This window comes from Cervus canadensis, chromosome 18, assembly GCF_019320065.1.
Source record: "Cervus canadensis isolate Bull #8, Minnesota chromosome 18, ASM1932006v1, whole genome shotgun sequence".
Classification (NCBI taxonomy): domain Eukaryota; kingdom Metazoa; phylum Chordata; class Mammalia; order Artiodactyla; family Cervidae; genus Cervus; species Cervus canadensis.
The window spans coordinates 33,482,142-33,508,540 of record NC_057403.1 but is presented as its reverse complement, the minus strand read 5'-3'; the positions used below and the strand labels follow the sequence as shown (position 1 = coordinate 33,508,540).

At 41.8% G+C, this 26,399-nt stretch overlaps 1 protein-coding gene and 1 pseudogene across 1 annotated transcript in view; both read left to right on the top strand.

Annotated features, from left to right (window-relative positions):
- Nucleotides 1–26,399, top strand: part of PKD1L3 (polycystin 1 like 3, transient receptor potential channel interacting) — an 81,040-nt gene that overhangs the window by 8,353 nt on the left and 46,288 nt on the right. The window contains exons 4-15 of the mRNA XM_043437161.1: nt 4,867–4,916; nt 6,588–6,836; nt 10,941–11,072; nt 12,991–13,167; nt 14,685–14,812; nt 14,910–15,036; nt 15,668–15,796; nt 16,149–16,380; nt 17,322–17,515; nt 21,446–21,676; nt 22,614–22,715; nt 23,122–23,300. Of these exons, the coding sequence (XP_043293096.1) occupies nt 4,867–4,916; nt 6,588–6,836; nt 10,941–11,072; nt 12,991–13,167; nt 14,685–14,812; nt 14,910–15,036; nt 15,668–15,796; nt 16,149–16,380; nt 17,322–17,515; nt 21,446–21,676; nt 22,614–22,715; nt 23,122–23,300 (1,930 nt within the window). The remainder of the gene's footprint in view (nt 1–4,866; nt 4,917–6,587; nt 6,837–10,940; nt 11,073–12,990; nt 13,168–14,684; nt 14,813–14,909; nt 15,037–15,667; nt 15,797–16,148; nt 16,381–17,321; nt 17,516–21,445; nt 21,677–22,613; nt 22,716–23,121; nt 23,301–26,399) is intronic.
- LOC122421859 lies at nt 19,441–19,583 on the top strand (annotated as a pseudogene).

Here is a 26,399-nt window from a genome sequence, read left to right as displayed (position 1 = left end):
TTATCACAGCAAGATATCCAACAATCCTTTAGAACTTATTTCTGTTTTAACTGGTTTTGTATTTGTCACCAACGACGTGGTACCATGACTTCACACTTCTAGTTACTAATTTCATCTCATTTCTATTCCAGTTATTTTTTCATGAAAGAGCTATTGGTGTATTGTAAAGTAATTAGCCTCCAACTAATATAAATAAATGAAATAAAAATAAAAAAATAAAGAGCTATTGGTGGAGGTACCTAGAAACTTGTGAATAATCAAAAGGGGCTTTTCTTGTCCCTTCCCTATGTTGTTGTTCAGTTGCTTGGTCGTGTCTAATTGTTTGTGACCCCATGGACTGCAGCATGCCAGGAGGCTTCCCCGTCCTTCACCATATCCTGGAGCTTACTCAGACTCATGTCCATCGAGTCAGTGATGCCATCCAACCATCTTGTCCTCTGTCATCCCCTTCTCCTCCTGCCTTCAGTCTTTCCCAGTGTCAGGGAGTTTTCCAATGAGTCAGTTCTTTGCATCAGGTGGCCAAAGTATTGGAGCTTCAGTTTCAGCATCAGTCTTCCCAATGAATATTCAGGGTGATTTCCTTTAGGATTGACTGGTTTGATCTCCTTGCAGTCCAGGGGAATCTCAAGAGTCTTTTCCAGAACCACAGTCCAAAAGCATCCATTCTTTGACACTCAGCCTTCTTTATGGTCCAACTCTCACATCCATACATGACTACTGAAGCTTTGACTACACAGACCTTTGTCGACAAAGTAATGTCTCTGCTTTTTAGTATGATTTCTAGGTTTGTCATAGCTTTTCTTCCAAGAAGCAGCATCTTTTAATTTCATGGCTGCAGTCACCATCTGCACTGATTTTGGAGCCCAAAAAATAGTTTGTCACTGTTTCCATTTTTTTCCCATCTATTTGCCATCATGTGATGGGACCAGATGCCATGCTCTAAGGTTTTTGAATGTTGAGTTTTAAGCCACATTTTTCACTCTCTTCTTTCACCTTCATCAAGAGGCTCTTTAGTTCCTCTTCACTTTCTGCCTTCAGGGTGGTGTCATCTGCATATCTGAGGTTATTGATATTTCTCCTGGCAATCTTGATTCCAGCTTGTGCTTCATCCAGTCCGGCATTTAGTATCATGTACTCTGCATGTAAGTTAAATAAGCAGGGTGACAATATACAGCCTTGGTGTACTCCTTTCCCAATTTTGAACCGGTCCATTATTTCATGTCTGGTTCTAACTGTTGCTTTTGGACCTGCATACAGATATATCAGGAGACTGGTAAGGTGGTATGCTATTCCCGTCTCTTTAAGAATTTTCCACAGTTTATTGTGATCCACACAGTCAAAGGCTTTAGCATAGTCAATAAAGAGGAAGTAGATGTTTTTCTGGAATTCTCTTTTTCTATAATCCAGTGAATGTTGTCAATTTGGTCTCTGGTTCCTTTGCCTTTTATAAATTCAGCTTGAACATCTGGGAGTTCTCAGTTCATGTACTGTTGAAGCCTAACTTGGAAAATTTTGAGCATTACTTTGCTAGCATGTGAAATGAGTGCAATTGTGCGGTAGTTTGAACATCTTTGGCATTACCTTTCTTTGCGATTGGAATGAAAACTGAGCGTTTCCAGTCCTGTGGCCACTGCTGAGTTTTCCAATTTTGATAGCATATTGAGTGCAGCACTTTCACAGCATCACCATTTAGGATTTGAAATAGCTCAGCTGGAATTCCCTCATCTCCACTAGCTTTATTCGTAGTGATGGTTTCTAAGGCCCACTTGACTTTGCACTCCAGGATATCTGGCTCTAGGTGAGTGATCACAGCATCATGGTTATCTGGGTTATTAAGATCTTTTTTCTATAGTTCTTCTGTATATTCTTTTTTCTATAGTTCTTCTGTATATTCTTGCCACCTCTTCTTAATATCATCTGCTTCTGTTAGGTCCATACTGTTTCTATCCTTTATTGTGCCCATCTCTGCATGAAATGTTCCCTTGGTATCTCTAATTTTCTTGAAGAGATCTCTAGTCCTTCTCATTCTGTTGTTTTCTCTATTTCTCTGCGTTGTTCACTTAGGAAGCCTTTCTTATCTATCCCTGCTATTCTTTGAAACTCTGCATTCAGATGGATATATCTTTCCCAATGTTAAAGGAAGATTTTCCCAAGACAATTTATTGATCTAGTAGGCTAGATCAAGGGGAGAGATTTTTATAGACAGAAATGAGCAGGAGCAAGGGGGTTATACTGGGCATTTGCTGATTGGTTAAAACAGGGTTGCTTCCCTATGTGGAGCAAAGGGAAGTCTTGAATCTCTGTTATATAGCTTGTGCTGGGCAGGCAGGTGCTGACTAGTTGACCATGGCCTGCCTTCCATGGGAGAGCCATTTACTAATGTGGGGATTAGCGTGAGTGACTCCATCTTGGGCCTGATCTGGTTACTTTAACAGAAATAAGCCATATGTTAGCAGGGTGTACAGTTAAAACATAGGATCAATTGCTATAACAGAGGCCGCAATAGCTTAAGTAAAACAGACGTTCATTTCTTTTTTACATAACAGTCTGAGAAATAACTTTAAGACTGAAAGGATAGATCATTGGTTTACAGGACCCAAGTGCTTCCTTGTTCTGCCATCAACTTGTAGCATCCATCTCATGTCTATAAAAGCTATTTTTTCTTCCAGAACTCTATGTTCACGTTTCTAGCAGGTAGGAAGGAGAGAAGAGAAAGTTGAGGGGCAGGAGACAGGAGGCTGATCTTTTTTTTTTTTTTCCTTAAGGGCATAGCCTGGAAATTGCACCTGTTACTTCTCATATCCCATTGGCCAGAACTTGATCACATGTCTGCACCATAGAGCAGGGAGGACTGGGAAATGTAGTCCTTAGCTGGGCTACCATGTTCCTGTTAAAGAAAGGGAAGACAGAATATCCAGCACACTCTGCAGTGAATGTGATACAATTCTTTCCTCATAGTCTTCCCCTCAAAACTCTGTGGACATCATTCTCTTGTTTTTTGGCATTTAATGCTATAGCAGAAAAGACTAAGGCTAAGGCTAGCTACCCACCCACCCCTCTTTTTTCCTGGTAGCTTTTTTTCTCCCATCAGATTGCTTGTAGAATTTTTTAATCCTTGCACTACAGAAATTTTCTTAGCATGCATTCATGCTAAGATTGCTTTTCACTGATTTTTTGCCTAGAATGTGATGTTGCGTATATACATCTTTCTCAGTTCAAGAAAATTTTATTCTGTTCTACCCATTTATCCCTCTCTTTCATTTGCTTTGGTGTAGTCCCTGAGAAATACCAGTTACTGTGTGCTCTCCTGCTGGTTTCTACCCTCCATATCTTTCCTGTCATTCTTCTAAGTGGAAAGATGGTTTCCTATTTGTCACTCTTTCTGTTGCATTCTGAAAGAACTCCTCACACTTATCCTGTGTACCACTGATTTGCCTTTTCCACCTTAGTTCTGCTCTGTGTTACCTCCAATGTGGATCTTAATTTTTCTGTAGCATTTCTGGTGTTCCTGAAGTCCTCTAATATCATTTATTACTCTTCCAATCTCATTCTTATGCATATTACTTTCAACTGGTTTATCTTTAAGACTTTCTGTTTGGTGGCATGGCCCCCAAAAAATAACTTTGTTTCAATCAAGGATGTTAAACAGCTTCCTGAAATATTTTTCTGGATTTTGCTGTTGATTTTTAGAGCTGTCATTTCCTCTGAGTCCTTTGGAGTCAGTTTCCGGGTTCTAAAATGCTATTCATAGGCTCCCTTTTAGTCTTTGTTGTTTTTTTTTCCCTTAAGGCAAGATCTGTCAAAAGACATTTGTCTAAGACTAGGAAATTGGATCACTCTTAAGTTTAGCAGCCTGTTGGCTTTATTGCGTGGTCATAACCCCTTCTCGGATCGGCAGTTGATGTTCCGGGTCAGTTTCCTGTTCCCAGCAAGCTGTCAGCCTCATGGCCCTAATCTGAGGTGATGTTTTTCTCAACTCTGCATATACTGCTTTAACTGTCACATCATTGGATATTATTAAATCCATTCTCCAGGTGAGAAAACTAAGAGGTTAAGTCATTTGTTCAAGGCTTCCTCGTAAGTCGCAGTAAAAGGCAAACCAGATCTGGACCCCAGGTCTTTGACTCAGAATTCAGTTTCTTCAGTCTTTCTTCCTTCTGTTCGTCTTGATAGAAAAACAGGGCAGCTGATCTGAAGAGCATCTCAGAACTGTGTCCTGCCCCAGCAGTAGCAGCTGCAGTGATTTGCTGCTAAACGTACATGCCTTGTGAACAGCAAAGGGAATGCTCTAAGAAAAGAGAAGAGGGCAAATAGACTTGCTGTAGTCAGGTCAGTCTGCATGGGTCTAGACACTCGTGCTTTGAAAGAAATCAACAAGTTCATAGCAAATAAGCATGGTAATATCCGGATATTGCCTTCAAATCACAGTTTTCTTACTGGAAAAATGTGGAAAGAGAATAAAAACAATAATGGTGGTCTGGTGAAATGCTGTAAATGATCATTTCCTATCGTCAGAAATATGCTCTGATTTATTGAATAAGAGCTCTTTTTTGGTAAAATTATGAGGCAGATATTTCTGCAGTAATATTTATATTCTGGCAACTTTATGATTGATCTGATTTAATATTTTCAAACAGAGGATCTGGGTCTTGGAAGAGTAAGCGAAGGGATGAGACATTAGTAATGTGATGCTTCTGCTCCACAGAAGCTTATCTACAGATGTAGCAACAGTGGGAAATGAGCACTTTGGCTTCCTACATAAAACAATTTGCATTGTTTTCAGAAACAAAAAATCCTCAAGTAAAATAGAAATATTTCTATCTTAAGCCATTCCCTTGAACGTAATCAACTCTCTTTTTCCTATAGGAGACACTCATCTTTCAAACACATGTCACCAGCCTGCTCAGGCTAATAGTGTAAGTACTTCACCACGGTGCACATCTTGAAATATGGCTCCCTTTGTCGTTCTTGGTGGATTCTGCCAGAACTCTGCTCTGTCTCATAGAGGGCTCTGGATATAGTTTTCTAAGAAGGAAAGGAAGGTACTTAAGTGCAGCAAAGAATCAGGTCTGGTGGATGCTTTATTAAAGAAAATTTTAAAGCCTCTTTGGCTTTGATGTTGGTATAATTATTTGTTGGTTCGTTGTTAATTTATTCCCTGCTTCATCCCAGAAAGGACTTGTGGCATCTTACCAAAATATGTGCCATGCAATAACATTAAAAAAAAATTTTTTTAAGGAAAAAAGAAAGAAATTTGAATGAAAGGAAAACAATGTTAGGAACTCTGCATAATCCATAAAATTTCACCTTCAAGGGACTGCTCTTGCAGTCCAGTAGTTAGGGCTCCATGCTTCTACTGCAGGGAGCTCAGATTTGAACCCTGGTTGGGGAACTGGGATCCCACAAGCTATGCAGCAAAGCCCTCCTGCTCCCTGCCGAAAGAGTTTACCTTCAAGAAATTTCTCAGCCTTGCCTCTGTGTCCTGCATATTTATATTGTCTAAATATAAATACACATTTATTTGATCTAGTATTAACTGCAAAATATGTGTTTTCTAGCAGCATGAAAGAAGGAAAGTAGGGATGAAATAAATACCCTTTAAAGCAGCATCTCCCAAGTGATGTTCTGTAAATAAACAACCAACATTGCTCAAAAGAAGGAAAACAAGCAAAGGTTTATACCTGTAGGACTTCTCTGAGCCTTTCAGGTGCCCAGGCCTCACCATCTGCGCCGCGATCACACCCCAGCCCACTCCACTGTCATCTCCCATCTAAGCTGTGTATCCGCCACCTCCTGCTTCTACTCTTGGCCCCTTCCTGCCCGTTCCCAACCCAGCAGTCCAAGGAGTCCTTCAGAGCAGAATCGGATCACGCCACTGCTCCTCGAAGCCCCAAGCGTCTTCCCCTCTCAGACTGAGTAAAATCACACTGTTGTCAATTGCCTGACGTCAATGCTCTCCTCACCCCCACCCCCAGGATCTTCCTGATCACCCCGGTTCCCGCTTCCGCTCATCTAGCCTCCTCGTGCCTCAAAGCCAGCAAGCTGTAGCCTCAGGGCCTTTGCACCCCTCAGCTGTCCTCCTCCAGTGTGTTGGCAAAGCTTTCTCTCCCCGCTTCATTCAACCGTCAGCAAAAACACCCTCTCCTGACAGCCGAGCACCCTTTCCCTTTGTCTTCTTACTTTTTTTTTTTTTTTTAATGTTTTTTTAACTTGATTCAGTACACGATACAATGTGTGTTTCTGTTACCACCCTGAAAATGGAGGCTCCATGAGGCAAGAACTGGGCTCATTTTGTTCACTGCTGTGTCCTTGGTTCCCCAGAACATTACTTAGGACATAGGAGATGCTTAATTATAATTTAATGAATGAGTGACAGTAAGCACAGTAATATAAATTGTGACTCTTAAAGAGGATAGTATGGATGCCACTTTCTCAAGACTCTGCACAGGATCTTTTTGAGAGAAATGCCTATTAGTATCGTACAGGACGTGGGGATTCTAGAGCAATTTTAGAAGCACTTGCCTTAATTATTCATCATTTAGGAAAATCATATTCAGCCTTCTCCTTTGTGCATTTTCATCTTCTAGTCCAAGACTCTGTGCCATCCCCTCAGCCCATTTCCTTCAGCGCCACCTGAAGTCACACCGCACGGGGTGTCGGTCACGCCTGCACCTACCAGCCAGCCTCTCCCTCTGACACCAGAGCTGCCCGGGCCTGGATCTGTAACACGTGCTGGAAAACCTCTGGTAGAAAGAACTTCAGGCCCCAAAGAGGACTCACACCCAAGTGTCTTCACCAGTCATCCACAAGTATCCTTACAGAACGCATCTGATCAGGTAAGTGTGGAAAATTGAAATCACAGCCAGGTACCCTTGTGACCCTGAAAGAGCCCTTTTTACCCTTTCCTTCTATATGGTGATGTTTCAAGAATATGCTACTTGGAAGGAGCTGTTTTCACCCTTCACCCCTGAGTAGAACGTAGGAACACCTGACAATGATGGGGTTCAGGGCAGGCTGCCCCAAAATGTGCCACTGTGGCAACCTGGATTATTTCAAGCTGAAGACAGTTAAGGCCCAACAGACTCAAGAAGAACTTTTTACCTCCCTCTTCACTGCCTGAAAGAAATTAGATTAGGAACTCAAACCAGGAAGAGAGCTATTAATGTTACCACGATAAATTTTCTTACATTAGAAACACTTCTCTGCATGGTGTGACAAGCATGCATTTACCAGACCTTTCCTCTTCCCATCTTTCTGTGAGTGTCTTCCTCCACTCCGAAGTCCCAGACCCCTGGCCCCTTCTCCTTGGCTCAGGATGGCATCTAAACCTCAGTGGCCTGTCTGTGAAACTCCCATCTTTGGGACTCCCGTACGTACGTAATTACATTTGTTTCTCTCCTGTTAACTGGTTTTGTGTTGGCTTAATTATTAGCCCAGCTGAAGAACCTAGAAGGGAAGAAGGGGAAAGGGTTCCTCTCCTAACAGACAAGCCTGTATCCCAATTCAGAGCTAAGCAAGTCTATGGAAATATTCCACAATGGGTTTTATACCCACTTCAGGACTTAATGTCTTATTATTTAATGACATTTATTTAGTGCTTCAGGCGAGGAGGAAGCCTTATTCACCTGCCCCACTTTTTCAGCAGCAGCAAACCCTTCTGACAGCCCCTCCTCCTCACCGTCTCAGCTCTTTTTTTTTAATCTTTCTTCCCCCTTTACCCCAAACTTTAAGATAAAGCAAAGCCATCATGATAAATTTGACCGAAGAGAATTATCCTGCTTCTACCCATTTTTTTTTAAACGCAAGCTCTACTTACATGCGAACATTTCCCTGTTAAAGAGGAATCCTGTTTACTCTGAATCTGCATTCATGAAGCTAGATGTTCACTATTGTCTCTGCTGGCATTGTGTTCCCCTGGGGAGAAACCGACCTACAGTCATTTCAACAGACTTGTTTTCTTTTTTCTTTTTTATTTTAGACTTGTTTTCTTTAAACAAAGGAAAATCTGAAGTGTAGACTCTCCAGGAGTCTACAAATAAATCACTCTAAATATTAAGAGAATTTAGTAGCATTGCTGAATACCAGGTTACTATACCAAAGCTAATTGTACTTTTACAGATCAGTAACATTCAGTTAGCAATTTAGATAAAGAAAAAAGATATAATAGCCAAGTATGTAGGAGTGCAGATAACAAAGTGAAAGTGTTAGGCGCTCAGTGATATCTGACTCTTTGCGACCCCATGGACTGTAGCCCACCAGGCTTCTCTGTCCATGGAATTCTCCAGGCAAGAATACTGTAGTGGGTTGCCATTTCCTTCTCCAGGGGATCCTCCCGACCCCTGTTCAATCGTGTGGTCTATGAGGGTAGGACCACAGCTGACTGGAAGTACTGAAACTCCTGAGTCTGGCAGCACACAGTAGGCATTTAATAAAGGCTTATTGAATATGATTGAATTCAGCTGTGAGTGGAGTAGTCTCTGGTAATTGGACCAAGTCATTGGTGTAAAGAGAGATTTTCTCAGGGTTGGACTTCCAGTGTGAAAGCAATGACCTCTTAAGGCTTGGGGCAGGTCCAGTGCTCTGGGTTTGTTTTCTCAGAGAGGTTTTCTGCCTCCACCTCCTGCCAAGTGGTATTTCAGGTACTACCTTCTCGAACATGAACTCTTGAGTTGAGGGAAATAAACAGGGTGGGAAACCTGAAAGATTAAATATACTTCCAAATAGAAAAGACTGGGTTCGTTTTGTTTTGTTTTGGCTGCACCATGCAGTGTGCATCTTAGTTCCTTGACCAGGGATCCGTTCTGTGCCCCTGCATTGGGAGCATGGAGGCTTAACCACTGAATTACCAAAGAAGTCCCTAGAAGAGTTAGTTTTTATTTCCATGTGACCCTTTCTTTTTAAAACTTATTTTTAACTACAGGATAATTATTTTACAATATTGTGTTGGTTTCTACCTTATATCAACGTGTATCAACCATATGTATACATGTGTCCCCTCTGTTTTGAACATCCCTCCCACCTTCCATCCCATCCCACCCCTCTATGTTGTCACAGAGCCCCTGTTTGAGTTCCCTGAGTCCTACAACAAATTCCCACTGGCTATCTCTTTTACATATGGTAGTGTATATGTTGGAGAAGGCAATGGCACCCCACTCCAGTACTCTTGCCTGGAAATCCCATGGACAGAGGAGCCTGGTAGGCTGCAGTCCATGGAGTCACAAAGAGTCAGACATGACTGAGTGACTTCACTTTCACTTTTCAGTTTTATGCATTGGAGAAGGAAATGGCAACCCACTCCAGTGTTCTTGCCTGAAGAATCCCAGGGATGGGGTCGCACAGAGTCGGACACGACTGAAGTGACTTAGCAGTAGCAGCAGCAGTGTGTATGTTTCCATGCTGCTCTCTCCATTTGTCCCACCCTCTCCTCCCCCTCCTCCCCGTGTCCACGTCTGCTCTCTATTCCTGCCCTGTGAATAGGTTCATCTGTACCACCTTTCTAGATTCCATATACATGTGTTAATGTATGATGTTTGTTTTCCTCTTTCTGACTTACTTCACTCTGTATAATAGGCTCTAGGTTCATCCACCTCATTAGCACTGATTCAAATTCATTCCTTTTTATGGCTGAGTAATATTCCACTGTGGTAACTTCCCTGGTAGCTCAGCTGGTAGAGAATGCGCCAGCAATGCCAGAGATCCCCGTTCAATTCCTGGGTAGGGAAGATCCCCTGGAGAAGGAAATGGCAACCCACACCAGTATTCTTGCCTGGGAAAATTCTATGGACAGAGGAGCCTGATGGGCTGCAGTCCATGAGGTCCCAAAGAGCCAGACACGATTGAGCGACTAAGCACAGTGGTCCATTGTGTATAGGCACCGCCTGCTTTATCCATCCGTCTGTCGGCGAACATCTCGGTGGTTTCCGTGTCCTTGCTGTGTAAATAGTGCTGTGATGAATATTGGGGTACATGTGTCTTTTTAAGTTCTGGTTTTCTCAGGGTATATGTCCACAGGTGAGATTATTGGGTCATTTGGTAGTTTTATTCTAGTTTTTTTAAGGAATCTCCAGACTGTCTTCCATAGTGGCTGTATCAGTTTACATTTCCACCAGCAGTGCAAGAGGGTTCCCTTTTCTTCATAGCCTCTCCAGTGTTTGTTTGCGGATTTTTTGGTGATGGCCGTTCTGACCGGTGTGAGGTGGTATCTCGTTGTAGTTTTGATTTACATTTCTTTAATAATGAGCGATGTTGAGCATCTTCTCTTGTGTTTATTAGCCAATTGTATGTCATCTTTGGATAAATGTCTGTTTAGGTCTTTTGCCCACTTTTTGATGGGGTTTGTTTTTCTGGTATTGAGTTGCATGAGCTGCTGGAATATTTTTGAAATCAATCCTTTGTCAGTTGTTTCATTTGCTATTATTTTCTCCCATTTGGAGGGTTATCTTTTCACCTTGTTTAGTTTCCTTTGCTGTGCAAGAGCTTTTAAGTTTAATTAGGTTCAACTTGTTCATTTTTGGGTGTGTTTTTTTTTTTTTTTTTTGCATTACTCTAGGTGGTGGGCTGCCATCTATGGGGTCGCACAGAGTCGGACACGACTGACGTGACTTAGCAGCAGCAGCAGCAGGAGGTGTGAGCCTCACTTTTAATCATGGCATGAGACTTTAGCTTATTCTTATAAGTCTTATTTCCAGCTTCATTTATCCTTGGATCTGTCATTGTATAACCTGGTTATCCATTTTCTCTACTGTATAAAGAGGTGAAAATAAATTCTATCTATTTGCAGAACAGCTTGTGAAAGTATCAATAGTAGCTGTTATGGAGAGTCTGATTCGTAGAGTTTGTAATATTATCAAAAGTCAACTCTTGTTAAAACAATGGCTCAAACTACTAAAGTGCAGTAATTTTATATAAATAATTTTGAGAAAACTCTTTGTTTTCAATAGATCATAGATGAGATAACAGGGAACTTTAGCAAAGCAGTTCTTGGTTTGCGAACTCACAACAAACTGCAGAAAGCTTGCGAGATCCTCGAGGGACTGGCTGCCTTTATCCCAGGATTTTCCGAGTCAGCTCAGGTAAGCAGAGGGCGACATGGCAGGGGGAGGTATGAAGAGGAAATGAAAAAGAGAAAAAGAATAATAAAATAGAAAATAGATCATCTGGAGATTGTGCCCTGTGCAGAATTTAACATTATAAAAGTATTTTGTGGAGATTCAAATATTAGCAGGTATTTGAAATACCTTCAAACTGGAAGATTATAAATAATCTGTGGTGACATTCTCAGATATGCGGTGTTTATTTTCTTTTGTCTATTTATCAGGTTACTGCCTTTCTGATACATCTGTTAGGAGAAATAATGGGAGACAAAAATAGATCCACTTCTTGAGGTAGACAGAGACGGACATCCTTGAAGCAGGCATCAAAAACCCTGTGATATTTGTATTTATGACAGCCATCGTTGCCAGTGTTACTTCCCCTTAACTAGTCATGCCTCTTTTCTGCTTCTTACACGTTAGTAAATTAAGGTAGTAGGATTAGTGAGAATTTTAAATTCCTTTTTTCCATTTCTTATATTTTCAAATATTCTGCTATAAGCACATAGGTGCAATCTGGATTGGTTTATTTAGACTTTTTAATTACATAAATAGTATGTGCTTATTATGCAAAAATCAGAACAAAAACATTAAGAAATAGAAACCTTCACCATCTTGGTCCTTCTTGCCAATCTCATTCTCTAGATGTTACTCTCTGTAATTTGTTATGCGTAACCCTCCAGACTTTTGTCTATACATACACAGCTTCGCTATTTTGTGTTAACAAAAATGGGGTTAAATTATTAATATACACATTTTTCTGCTTCTTAATTTTTTTACTTAATACTCTGCCATGGATATCTTGTCATAGCAGCTTATAGACATGAACTCACTATTCTTGATGCTTATTTGAATATTTTTCATTTGTTTACCCTTGTAAACAGCATGTCCATGAACATCCATGTACCTACATCTTTGAGTGCTTATGCAAACATCCCTCTGGGATAGAGAGCGAGAAACAGAATTGATGAACTCTTAAATTTTTAATCAATGACAAAATCGCCCTCCTAAAAGGCACCATTTTACATTCTCACCAGCCACGTCCTCACACTCTCACTTTTACCAATTTCAAAGGCTTAGAAAAGAAAGAAAAGCATTTTATTTATCACTAAAGAGGTCAGACATCATTTTATATATTTATTGGCCATTTTCTTTTGTCCTCTGAATTGCTTCTGTATATCTTTCACTCATTTTTCCCCTTTGGATTTTTTGGTTATTTACTTATTTGTTAAGAATAAGAGAGCTTTAATATTGACATTAACTTTTGTTATATATGTTGCTGATATTTTAGCAACATGTCTTTTTAATTTTGTTGCATTTTTTATTTTGTAGAGGTCTTTAATACATGTAACTTTGAAAATAACATTTCAAAACAAAAATTCTTATAACTGCAGTGGATATTCACTAAATATCTGTCAGCCAGCTTCATCTTATTAGTTGACGTTTTTTTTTTTTTTTTACTTGCAAACAACCCACAGAAAGGAAAATTGGTGTTTTCTGTTTCATTTAGAAATTCTCCTTGATCTCCCTTTTAAGTCTATCTTCAGTGCTTTGGAGGCCCTAAATATAAAGTGATAGTCTCCTTGGTATTTCTGCCAGCATTGCTCTTTTCCTCGGCATTTCCTTTTCTTTTCTTTTTTTTTTTAAGCTTCTGTTAATTAGATATTTGATCTTATCATGGTGAAAAGGGTTGTATTGGTTCCTTAGAATAACCAGAAACACACATCCTCCTGTAGGTAATGCGTAACAATATATGTTCCTTCCCTGCCAAGTTGTAATATTGCTTCTTAAAAAATGCATTGGAAGTGTGTGAAGAACACAGAACTCCTTATAAGGAGAAGCCAGATTTAAAGCGGTCATAAGCAGTGCAGAGATGTGTATGTGTCTTCTGAAATTCCAGGGCAGGGTCATCAATACCCTTGCAGACCTGAATGAGCAGCTACTGCAGAGCCCATTTCTGAACAGCAGTGACTCCGGATCCAGAACGCCTGTGACCATCTGTCTCTTCCACTCCCTTAACAACCTAATGAAAGCTGGTGAAACAAGTCAGCGAAGACATGGTCATAGCGTTGAGCAGGTGGGTACAGTGTGTGCCAGTGGCCAACTCCGTTTAGAGACATTTTCATCTTGACAGATCGGGCGTCAACATGGCCTTTCCCTAGACCTCTAGAAAGCTGAGCTAAACAGGCACCACTCAGGAGACTGCTCCATCAAGCCTGCTCCCAGGTCTTCTCTCCACCCCACCACTGAGCCAAGAATACCTAGTGCTGAAATCTAGTGAGTTCACTAATGGGTTTGGCATATAATAAACATTCCACAAAATAAATTATTTTTACCATTCACATAGAAAGATGTTCAGCATCACTCATCACTAGGGAACAGCACTTCAAACCACCGTGAGATCCCATTTCACATCCAGACAGACAGACAGACAATAACAAGTGTTGGCAAGGAGGCAGAGAAACTAGAACACTTATATGTTGTTGGATTGTAAAATGATGATGCAGCCACCTTGGAAAATGGTTTGACAGTTCCTCAAAATGATAAAAAGAGAATTACCATGAGGCTTAGTAGGTCCACTCCTTGGTATGTATCCTCATAGGTCCACACAAAAACTTGTACACTCATGTTCATAGCATTGTTCAAATAGCCAGGTAGCCCAAAAAATGGAAACAGTGCAGGTGTCCATGGTCTGATGAATGGATAAGTAAAATGTGGTATGTCCTTATTGATGGAATATTACCTAGCAACAGCAACAACAAAAATGAAGTACTGATACAAGCTACAACATGGATGGACCTTGAAAACACTATGCTAAGTAAAAGCAGACAAACATAAAAGACAGATCATAGTTCCATTTATGTGAAATGTCCTGAAGAGGCAAGTCTATTGACACAGAATGTAGTTTAGTAGTTACCTCTTGCTAAGGTAAGTACTTGAGGGTAGGAGGAAAAAGGGGCTACAGAGGATGAGATAGTTCATTGGCATCACTGACTCAATGGACATGATTTTGAGCAAACCCTGGGAGATAGTGAAGGACAGGGAAGCCTGGCGTGTTGTAGCCCATGGGGTCGCAGAGAATCAGACGTGACTTAGCGACTGAAGAACAAAGGTAACTACTAGTAGTAGTGGGGGCGGGGGATAGGAGAATGGACAGTGCTGCTGCTGGGTTCTGGGTTTATTTTAGGGAAGATGAAAATGTTCTAAAATTAGATCATAGTTATAATAGCACAGCCCTGTGAGTATACTAACAAAACACTGAATTATATACTCCAAATGGGTGAATTATATGCGTAATTTCATTGCAAAGAAAAACTTTTTAGAAAACATTCATCATAAGCAGGTCTCCGGCAGCTTATATTGTGGGGCAAAGAAATAGTTCCCTGGGTGGCCCTCTTAGTTGATGCAAAGGATGATGCGTCCTTAGCTAGATGGCAAGTGCTCTCCATGGGTCCTTCCAGTGATTGTCACCTTTCATTTCATCACTGTCAAGATCTTTGTCCCCTTTTCCTCCCTCTCAAACCTCTGTCTCACTAACACAGTACACTGAGGTTACTCAAGTCACTTGGTGTTGATGTTTCTCTCTAAGCACAGATAGAAAATACACTGAAAATGTCCTTGCTGAGCCTTGGGAGGATCCAGGATGCGTTTCTGCAGCAGAATCGGTGTGCTGAGCCTGAAGTGACTCTGACCTCTTCCACTGCTGTCCTGATGCTGAGCAGGTAACAAGAGGGAGGGACGGGGGAGTGTTTCATTTTAGGCTTTGGATCTTTAGGGAACACACAGCAATTGATTTCCATTCAACTTCTTTTTCTTTAGGCAAAACATATCAACATTGCCTCTGAGCTCTTACACCCTCGGTGATCCAGCCCCTGTGAGGTTAAGCTTTCCATCGGCGTCCGCCCTGGAGGAGCTCTTGAAAAAACACCCAGGAGTTGATGTCCAAGTGAGTATGAAATTGATTCCAATCAGAATGAACATGGAATGTGATGGCTATAGGCATTTGGGTGAAACTGTAGGCTGAGCAGACAGAATGAGAGAAAGTCATGTGTGCTAATTTCTGTTTCACGCTGGCAGGAATGGAGGCCTCTTAAACATGACCCCTGCTAGAGGTTGGGAGCATTAAACAGACTTCTGGGTTTCACTAAGCTTTTGGGTTATGATTTGAACTGATCTGAACTCTTCAGTTTGTATACAAAACTGGAAATCTCTAATCACTGATTCAATGTACCAACCTAGTCATGTCAGCATATTTAATTTCTTTCAGCAATCACCTAACAAACAGAAGTAAGATTGTAGCCTTATCCTGGAGAGCAGAATTCTTACTTCCTAGTAAAATGAATCCTCCAAGTACAGAGGTGAAACAAAAATAGTAATTCCAGGGGTCTCAAGCAAATGACTCATCTTTCATTAGCTGATTCTTCCTTGTAGAATGTTATGATGAGAAATACTTCATTTCAAATGCTAGCAAGGGGAAATCCTGACATTTACTTTGATATCTGATCCCTTATTACCTATAAGAGTGTTATTTATAAATATGTGAGCAGTTGAAGAAACTGAAATGTTCTTGTCTCTAGGTAACAGGACTAGCTTTCAATCCCTTCAGAGATTTTGACAAGAAGCAGATTGTTGGAAGCGTCGGAAGTGTGTTACTAAGCTCTAACCATAAATTGCTCCAAGTCCATGACTTAATGGAGGATATTGAGGTATGACTTGATTATTAGGGAATAAAAAAGAAGGAAATTGGAATTCCTGGAGAATAGGATGGAAATTTACAGCAACTGAAGGAAATCATTTTAGATTTATGGGCATGCCGTTGTTTTGTTATTCACATCATTACTTAGGAACTTCTACAAAGAGATCTCCCTCACACTTAGGGGAAAGTGTTTTAGGTCTAAGACTATATACTTAATTTTAATCCCTGGCACTGTGTTACCTGCTGGCATTCACAGAGGAAGACCTAGCAGGTTCTATTCCATTATCACGAAGGAGGAGTCTGAAAAGCAGCCATGGATGAACCCTCAAACTTGGAGATTAATGAACGCTGTCTTATTCTAGATCATGCTCTGGAGAAATGCGAGCATGGAAACCCACCCCACCAGCCTCAACGTGAGCACAGACCATTTTACTATCACAGTGAACATCACCTCCCTGGAGAAGTCCCTAATAGTGTGCGTAGAGCCTGAAGGCCCCCTGTCACTGACGCTCTACCTCGGGTTCCAGCACCAGCCCAACCACACCCACTTCCACCTGAACTTCTCCCTGCCGAAGGAGAAGGTGTCGCAGAAAGGTAAGCCCCAACCAGATGTCGGAAACTTTAGAACGCATGTTCTTTTTTTTTTTTTAACTTTTTATTTTGAGGTAACAAAATGCAACTGAGATCATTCACTTGCAGTTATAAAAAGTAAAACCCAGAGATCTTATGTGCCTCCTGCCCACTTTCCCCTAATGATTACATCTTACATAACTCCAGTTCAGTGTCACAGCCAGGAAGTGACACTGACCCAGTGCGTTGATCTTGCTCGGATTTCACCAGTTTTACCAGCACTCTTGTAATCACTTTTCAGGTGACTCTTCCTGTTAAACAGGGCTGCTGAGCCAGCACCTCTCACTGCTGGGTGGCCAGCTACAAATTGTGTCTGCATCACCGGCAGGCTCTTTCCTGATTCCGAGCATGTACTCTGTCCTCCTTGCTGATCTTGGCAATAATATCATGTCCTCTGAAACTGGAAGGGATCTTGGAGATCCTTCGGTCCAGATTTCATGTTTGAAAGATGAGAAAGCTAGGTTGACTGGGTGACCTGCCTTAGCCCTTAGCAGCCACCTGGTGACAGAGCCGGGCCTAAACCAGCCTCCAGTGTGCAGACCGGGAACTGGAGCTGCCCCGGGCCTGCCCCCGTGTCGCCCTTGGGTTTCTCTTGTCACTTCGGTCTTCTAGCTACTCATTTTGATGTGTGATTATTTCATTTTTCGAAAACTCATTCTAATTCCTTAGACTGAAATCTTCATTGATCAAAAGCATATGATTTGATTTTTTTTTTAATGGAGCAGAAGTCATCCAGAACCCCAGATCATATCACCAGTCATTTTCTTTAAAACCATCTCTGACGCTAGGCTTCTCATTTCCCCACTTGTAAAATAATAACAGTAATAGACCGTTCTGAAGAAAGGTTCTGATGGTATTTTTCTGTCCCCTTTGAAAGGCAGCTAAGCACTCTCGTTTGTCCTCAGATGAGGAATACACATGGGTGCTGACGCCAGAGAAGCTGCGGTACGGGGTCGGCACCTACTACATAACAGCCGTGCTGGATAGAAGCAAGGAGGGCGCCCGGCAGACGCCCAGCCTGTTCTCAGCGGTCACGGCCGTCACTCAGTGTTACTTCTGGGACAGCCTCAGCAGCACGTGGAGGAGCGGTGGCTGCCAGGTCAGAGGCTGCCCACTTCCTTTTTTAAAAATCGTTTTCACTGAAATATGATTGCTTTACAATATCATGTTGGTTTCTGCTGTACAACAAAATGAATCAACCACACACACCCCCTCCTGCCCACCTCCCTAGGTCCTCACGGAGCACGAAGCCTGAGCTGCCTGCGCTTCCCAGCGGGTTCCCAGAGCTCTCTGTTTCACACGTGGAAGTGTATATGTATTACATCACTTCAGTCATGTCCAGCTCTTTGCGACCCAGTGGACTATAGCCCGCCAGGCTCCTTAGGCAAGAATACTGGAGTGGGTTGCCATGCCCTCCTCCAGGGTATCTTCCCTGGAAGCATATATATGTCAGTCCTAATCTCCAAATTTGTCCCCTTTGCCCCCTGTGCCCACATGTCCATTTTCTGCATCCGCATCTCTAGTTCTGCCCTGGAAATAAGTTCATCCAGTACCATTTTTCTAGATTCCACATATATGCGTTAATATGTGATATTTGTTTTTTTCTTTCTGATTTACTTCACTCTGTATGATAGACTCTAGGTCCATCCACGTCTCTACAAATGAACCAATTTTGTTCCTTTTTATGGCTGAGTAATATCCATTGTATATATGTACCATGTCGTCTTTTCCATTCATCTATCTTTGGACATTTAGGCTGTTTCCATGCCCTGACTATTGTAAATAGTGCTGCAATAAACACTGGTGTACGTGTGTCCTTTTGAATTATGGTTTTCTCAGGGTATATGCCCGGTAGTGAGATTGCCAGGTCATATGGTAGTTCTAGTTTTAGTTTTTTAAGGAACCTCCATACTGCTCTCCACAGTGGCTTTATCAGCTTACATTGCCACCAGAAGTGTATGAGGGGTCCCCTTCCTCCACATCCTCTCCAGCATTTATTGTTTGTATATTATTTGATGATGGCCATTCTGACCGAAGTGAGGCCACACCTTATTGCAGCTTTGATTTGCATTTCTCTAATAATTAGTGGGGCTTTCCTGGTGGCCCAGATGGTAAAGAATCTGCCTGCCAGTGCAGGAGACACAGATTCAGATCCCTGGGTCGGGAAGATCCCCTGGAGAAAGAAGTGGCAACCCACTCCAGTATTTGCCTGGAAAATCCCATGTGCAGAGGAGCCTGGCAGGCTACAGTCCATAGGGTCACAAAAGAGTCAGACACAATTTAGAGACTAAACAACAATTAGTGATTTGAGCGTCTTTTCATGTGTCTCTTGGCCATCTGAATGTCTTTGGAGAAATGTCTGTTTAGGTAGAAGCTGCCCAATTCTGCCTCTCTCCCATTTCAGCTGGCAATAAACTCAGTGCCCCTGTTACCTTGTTTGGGATGGCCCAGAAAGAAAAAGCATCGGAAGGGAGATAAATCAACCTAGATCAAAGGGGGAGGTGTGTGGTGGTGGGCTGGGAGAGCATGTCCCTTCTGAGCAAGCTTGTGCTTTAGATTTTTTTTTTCTTTCTTTCTTTTTTTTTTTTTGTTGTTTCACTGGGTCTTCATTGCTGCACGTGGGCAGCAAGAGAGGGCTGCTCTTCATTGCAGGGTACAGACTTCTCATTGTAGTGGCTTCTCTCATTGGGAATTACAGGCTCTAGGTGCATGGGCTTCAGTAGTTGCAGCACATAGGTTCAGTATTTGTGGCACACGGGCTTAGTTGCTCTGTAGCATGTGAGATCTTCCTGGACCAGGGATTGAACCTGTGTCCCCTGTGTTGCAGACAGATTGTTATCCACTCTACTACCAGGGAAGTCCCGCGCTTTAGATTTGTCATTTCTTGCCCAAACATTAGTCCATGGTAAATCTGACAAGGTACATAAAATAAGGCAAGTGATACATGGAAGCTGATCAGTTCTACAAGTATTAAATATGCGGTGAGTAAATGAGACTGACTTTCTTTCGCATAAAAGAGCTTTTATTGCTTCCCTGTCTTTTGGCTAAGATCAAGTGTAGTATCAGTTATCAGTTTAATAGCTGATACGCCCTCATCATGCGAAATGCCAGGCTGTATGAAGTACAAGTTGGAATCAGGATTGCCTGGATAAATATCAGTAACCTCAGATACGCAGATGACACCACCCTTATGGCAGAAAGCAAAGAAGAACTAAACAGCCTCTTGATGAAGATGAAAGAGGAGAGTGAAAATTTGGCTTAAAAGTTGACTTTCAAAGAACTAAGATCACGGCATCCAGTCCCATCACTTCATGGCAAATAGATGGGGAAATGATGGGAACAGAGACTTTGTTTTGGGGGGCTCCAAAATCACTGCAGATGGAGACTGCAGCCATGAAATTAAAAGATACTTGCTCCTTGGAAGAAAAGCTATGACCAACCTAGACAGCATATTAAAAACCAGAGACATTACTTTGCCATCAAAGGTCCGTCTAGTCAAACCTATGGTTTTTCCAGCAGTCACGTGTGGATGTGAGAGTTGGGCTATAAAGAATGATGAGTGCCAAAGAATTTATGCTTTTGAACTGTGGTGTTGGAGAAGACTCTTGAGAGTCATTTGGACTGCAAGGAGATCCAACCAGTCCATCCTAAAGGAACTCAGTCCTAAATATTCATTAGAAGGAATGATGCTAAAGCTGAAGCTCCAGTACTTTGGCCACCTGATACGAAGAACTGACTCATTGGAAAAGACCTCATTTCTTCCCTCTTATCAAAGGGTAACCACTGTCTGGAATTTGGTATATGCAGTGACAGATTTTTTTCTTGGGCTCTAAAATCATTGTGGACAATGACTGCAGCCTTGAAATTAAAAGACGCTTGCTTCTTGGAAGGAAAGCTATGACAAACCTAGACAGCATATTAAAAAACAGAAACATCACTTTGCCGGCAAAGGTCCGTGTAGTCAAAGCTGTGGTTTTTCCAGTGGTCATGTATGGATTTGAGAGCTGGACCATGAGAAAGGCTGAGCACTGAAGAACTGTGGCTTTCGGATTGTGGTGCTGGAGGAGACTCTTGAGAGTCTGTCATGGAGATCAAACCAGTCAATCCTAAAGGAAATCAACCCTGAATATTCACCGGAAGAATTGATTCTGAAGCTGAACCTTCAATACTTTGGCTACCTGATGAGAAGAGCCAATTCATTGGAAAAGACTCTGATGCTGGGTAGATTGAAAGCAAAAGGAGAATAGAGCAGCAGAAGATGAGATGATTAGACAGCATCACTGACTGAATGGACATGAATTTGAGCAAACTCTGGGAGATAGTGAGGGACAGGGAAGCATGGCGTGCTGCAGTCCATGGGGTCGCAAAGAATCGGACATGACTTAGCAGCTGAACAACAACAAATTCATTCTTTCAGCAAGTATGTATTGAGCATCTTCTACATACGAAGCCCACATATAGGAACTAGCAATGGATAGGACAGTACCTAGTGAGGAAGATTGGTAAACATGAATTCGTGAGTGATGGTTTGCATGCTCTAGGTCTTTGTGTAAATGGTATCATACTGTTATATCCTTTTAAACTTGCTTTCTTCACTCAGCACTGATATATCCAGCTTCAGTCCATTCATCTTATCTGCTGTATAGTGGTCCATCTGTTTGCCCCTACTTCCTTATTTACTTGTTTGTATGTTCTGCTGTTACCAGACACAGAGGTTGTTCTGATTTCTCCTAGTTGTAACCAGTGCTGACAGAGACATCCTTTTTCACGTTTCCTTGTGCACATGTGCCGAGTCCTCAGGATATGCATTCAGAACTGGAGTCTCAGGATTCAAGGAGTTTGTACTTTAGTTTTACTAAATGCTGCCAAGCTGCTGCGCCCATCAGTTGTCCCAGTTCACATTAACACCAGTGGAGAATGAGCCATCAGGCCTTCTTTTCCAAATCTGTGTGTCTGTGTTGATGTGTTACGCGTGTCCCTTCCTTAGCATGCCAGCCAGTCAGAGTCACCGTCTTGACTGTCGTTCCAGGTCGGGCCACAGAGCACCCTGGTAAGGACACAGTGTCTCTGTAACCACCTGACCTACTTCGGCAGCGATTTCTTCATCGTGCCCCGGACGGTGAACGTGGAAGACGTGGCTGAGCTGTTCCTTCGAGTGACCAGCAACCCAGTCGGGGTGTCCCTGCTGGCCAGCCTTGTCGGAATCTATATGCTCATATTCGTGTGGGCTTGGAGAAAGGACCAGGCAGATGCGCAGAAGGTGATGAGACTTTGATTCTGAAAGCTTTGCCACAATGTCTTGAGTATGTTGAACAAGATGAAGGAAAAAAGAGACACCTTTATCAAAAAGAGGCAGGTAGTAAAAATTCCAGTGGGACTTCTCTTAACATTTCTCTTCATGTCTACTGTCTCAAGGCCCAGGGACTTACCTCTTTTTCTCCATTTTTTTTTTTTTCTTTTAGCCAGGGTTGAATCCTCATATGATTCATTTAGGTCAGGAATAAGCCAAAAGAAAACCCACAGAGAACTTAACTATAATCAAATGCACATTTATTTCATTTAACACATTGGATGTGAAAGTTATGTGTGTTAAAAAAGTTATAATTTAACTGCAATATGTAAGAAACCTGTATGGAATCTTTTTTTAAACAAAAAATCCTTTGACAGCTTCCTTCTAATTTCTGTTCTATATCTTTCTCATCCTTGCTTTCCTACATGTAGAAGTTCTAGAACATGCGAAATGTCCATTTTATTCCTGTGGGTATGGAATTACCAATTTTAGTAAATAAAAAATATGAGGCACCCAGTTAACTTTGAATTTCAAATAGTGAATGCATATTTAGCATAAATATGACACCAAATTATTCATCATTTATCTGGAATTCACATTTAGCCAGGTGTGTTAGCTGATAACCCTTTCTGGGTGGGTGGAAGGTGGAGAGATTTAGAGGCCCAAGACCCGATCAGTTGATTCTATGACTGTTTCATTTTCCTGACGTAAACCCTGGACTTTGAACCCATATCCTCCCCCACTTTTATCAGTTAAGCTAGGTCTGCTTATCTGTTTTATCTTCTCCCCCATCTCACCCTTGCTTTCCTCGGAGTCACCAAAGCTGCCGCAGCGTATCCTCCTGCTTCTCGCTGGGCTGTAAGGAGTGAAGATCTGCTGGTTTTCTTGGTTCTGCTTTTTCCTGCAGGTGAAGGTCACCGTCCTGGCTGATAATGACCCCAGCTCTCAATTCCACTACCTTATCGAGGTCTCCACAGGCTACCGAAGAAGGGCCGCTACGACAGCCAACGTGAGTGAAGTAAAGGTTCTCCTCTGACTGCCATGCGAGGTGCGCTCCGATGCCCTTGGTGACATCCTGGCACCCAGTCATCCTTCACACAGATCCCAGACAGTGGTCTTCCTGGTTCTCAACTGTCCATCTGGGCCTTCTCTGATGACCCAATGGTTAAGAACCCATGCTTCCACTGAGGGGACGTGGATTCTATCCCTGTTCGGGGAACAAAGATCCCCAATGCCATGAGGCGCAGCCAAAAACCTTTTAAAAACTGTTACATTTGACGAGCCCTCTATGCTTGTCTAAGACCCCAGGACTTCGTCTAAGTACAGTTTTCTCTGTCTTCATCTTTCCCCTTAGAGATAAATCAAGACTCGTGTTATAACTTGCCATATCTTATCTTTTCTTTGTCCTGATTTAGGTAGTTATCACCCTTTATGGATCAGAGGGACGGAGCGAGCCCCACCACCTTTGTGACTCACAGAAGGCAGTCTTTGAACGCGGGGGACTGGATGTCTTCCTCCTTGGCACTCCATCCTCTCTGGGGGAATTACACAGCCTGCGGCTCTGGCATGACAATTCTGGCGTCAGCCCTTCTTGGTAAGTACCCGAATCAGGCTGGCATGCGGCTTCTCTGTAGCCAAAGACCTGCATGGCATCACAATAAATAACTATAATGTTTTGGATCAAATAGTAACAAATGACTGTTTGATTTTAATTTATTTTTCTTTCTTTTTTTAAAAATATTTTCTTGACTGCACCATGCAGCATGTGGGATCTTAGTTCCCTGATCAGGGATCAAACCCATGCCCTTTGCTTGGGACGTGCAGTGTCTTAACCACTGGACCACCAGGGAATTCCCTGTTAGATTTTAATTTCAGAGCTGTCTACAAAGAAGAAAACCTGGAAAGGAATATTGAAAGTTAACAATAAGATATTTTATGAGTGGTAGAATGATAGATTCTTTTTAAAACATCTTTTAAATTATTTATTTATTTTGTCTGTGCTGGATCTTTGTTGCAATGAGCGGGGGCTACTCTCCAGTGGCGGTGTGCAGGCTTCTCATTGCAGTGGCTTCTCTTTTTGTGGCTCATGGGCTTTAGAGTGCGGACTTAGTAGTCATGGCGCACGGGCTTAGCTGCCCCGCAGCATGTGGGATCTTTCCAGACCAGGGATCGAACCCATGGTCCTGTGCATTGGCAGGGAGATTCTCAACCACTGGACCACCAACGGAGTCCCAGATTTTTTTCCATTAAACATTGTCACTATTGTGAACAGAAAATAACAACAGTGAAACATTGCCCCAGAGTACCATAAGTTAAAAGTATCTCTAAATACGAAAAGCATCTTTAAAGAGTAAATTTAATAAATGACTCTATAGAGAATATACTTTGGGTCAAAATGAAGAGCTTAAGGAGAGGGGAAGGAGTGGAATTACAGTTGGGATGTCTCTCAAGAGTTAGAGAAACGGTCAGTGATGAGTGTGTGCGCCTGCCCTGTGCTGGGTCCAGATGTTCCCGCATCTTCCTTCAGCAGCACTCTGAGAATTACGAGAGGTGAGTGGAGAAAGTAGATGATAAAAATTAAGGATGAAGATCATTGGTTTGTTGGGATTTAGGAAAAGGAAGGCAGTGAAGTCAAAGGTCTCAGTGTGTGTTAGTCGCTCAGTCGTGTCCGACTCTGCGAGCCCATGGACTGTAGCCCGCCAGGCTCCTCTGTCCTTGGGATTCTCCCAGCAGGAATACTGGAGTGGGTTGCCTTTCCCTTCTCCAGGGGATCTTCCTGACCCAGGGATCAAATCCAGGTCTTCCACATTGTGGAAAGATTCTTTACCACTGAGCCACCAGGGAAGCCCTAAAGATCTCAGACCCAGGTTTGAGAACTGACCCAGAAACAAGCCAGTTGCTGAATATTTCGCACCTGAAAGGAGTATGCATCCAGCCTAAAATTGTTAGCAAAAAAGTCCTTCCCAGGAATTCCTTGGCAGTCCTGTGGTCAGGACTCCACACTTTCACTGCCAAGGGTCTAGGTTCAATTCCTGGTTGGGGAACTAAGATCACACAAGCTGCATGGCAGGGCCAAAAAGAAGTTTTTAAAAAAGTCCTTCTCTGCTAGACTAGAGACACCAACCACAAGACCAGGACAGCCCAATGATTTTCCTGCTGCTTCCATCCTGTTCAGGTATCTCCAGAACAGTTTGTTACACTATTGTTCCACTTTCTTTTATAAAGGTAAAGAGCATATAATAAGCACTTGAAAGATACTCAGCATCATTAGTTACCAGGAAATGCAAATTAAAACCACAGCGATAGCACTAGACACCCACCAAAATGACTAAAACTAAAAAGTTTGACAAAACCAGGATGGGGTGAGGGTGGGGAGCAGTTAAGAGCTCTCACACACAGCTGGTGGGATGTAAAACAGTACAGCCTTGGTGAAGAACAATTTGGCAGTTTCTTAAAGGTTGAACATACATTTACCCTATGACCCAGAAATTCCATTCCTAGTTATTTACTCAAGATAAGTGAAAGCGTATGTCCATTCCAAGTCTTACACAAATACTTCCATAGCAGCTTTATGAAAATAGCCTCAAACTGGAAACAACACAGATGTCCATCAGGTGAATGAATAAGCAAATGTTAGTATGTTCATTTGGTGGAAATACTATTCCTGACAAATAAGAACAATCTACTGATACAGCAACATGGATGAATCTCAGAAAGCATTATGTTGAGCAAAAGAAGCCAGACACACAAGAATATGTGAAATTCTGAAAAAAGCAAATTAACCTGTAAAGATAGAAAGTATATCAGTGGTCACCTGGAGTCCAGGGTGAGCCTGGAAAAGGGCACAGGGGAACTTTTCAGGGTGACGATGGTGGTGTTTATTATACAGGTGTATACAGTTGTCCAAAATGCATTGAGTAGTACTTTTTATTATTTTCATTTTTTGGCTGCACTCTATGGCTTGCAGGATCTTAGTTCCTCAACCAGGGATCAAACTTGTGCCCTTGGCAGTGAAAGCCCAGAGTCCTAACCACTGAAATGCCAGGAAATTCCCTGAACTGTATTCTTTAAATGGGGGCCTTTTATCTTTTGTAAATTATACCACAACAGAGTTGATTTTTTTCAAGTGTGTGTATAAGAGAAAGTCTAGAGCTATATACACTAAATTATTACCAATAGTTATCCCTGGGTAGTAGGATTATGAATTTTTAAGTTTTTCTTCAGGGTAGTTTTAGTTACTTCCAAAAGTTTTAGCAATATTTTATAATTATTAGAAGTACATTTTTTAATTTAAATAGATATTTCTCTTTGAGGAAACACATAAAGGAATTCACACCTATATGATATTTTCCATATTTCTTATTTTTATCACTGGTTTATATCTATTCTAATTTTATATGGAGTCTTTTTTTTTTCCATTTATTTTTATTAGTTGGAGGCTAATTACTCTACAATATTGTAGTGGTTTTTGCCATACATTGACATGAATCAGCCATGGATTTACATGTATTCCCCATCCCGATCCCCCCTTCCACCTCCCTATATGGAGTCTTATAATATTTTTTAACTTATAATGACTTTATACTCTTCAGGGAATAGAGATGTTGATTTAGTCATATTTGTATTCTCAACAGCACATACAGTGCCAAAATTATAGTAGGACTCAATAAATATTTGTTATAATTGATAATTA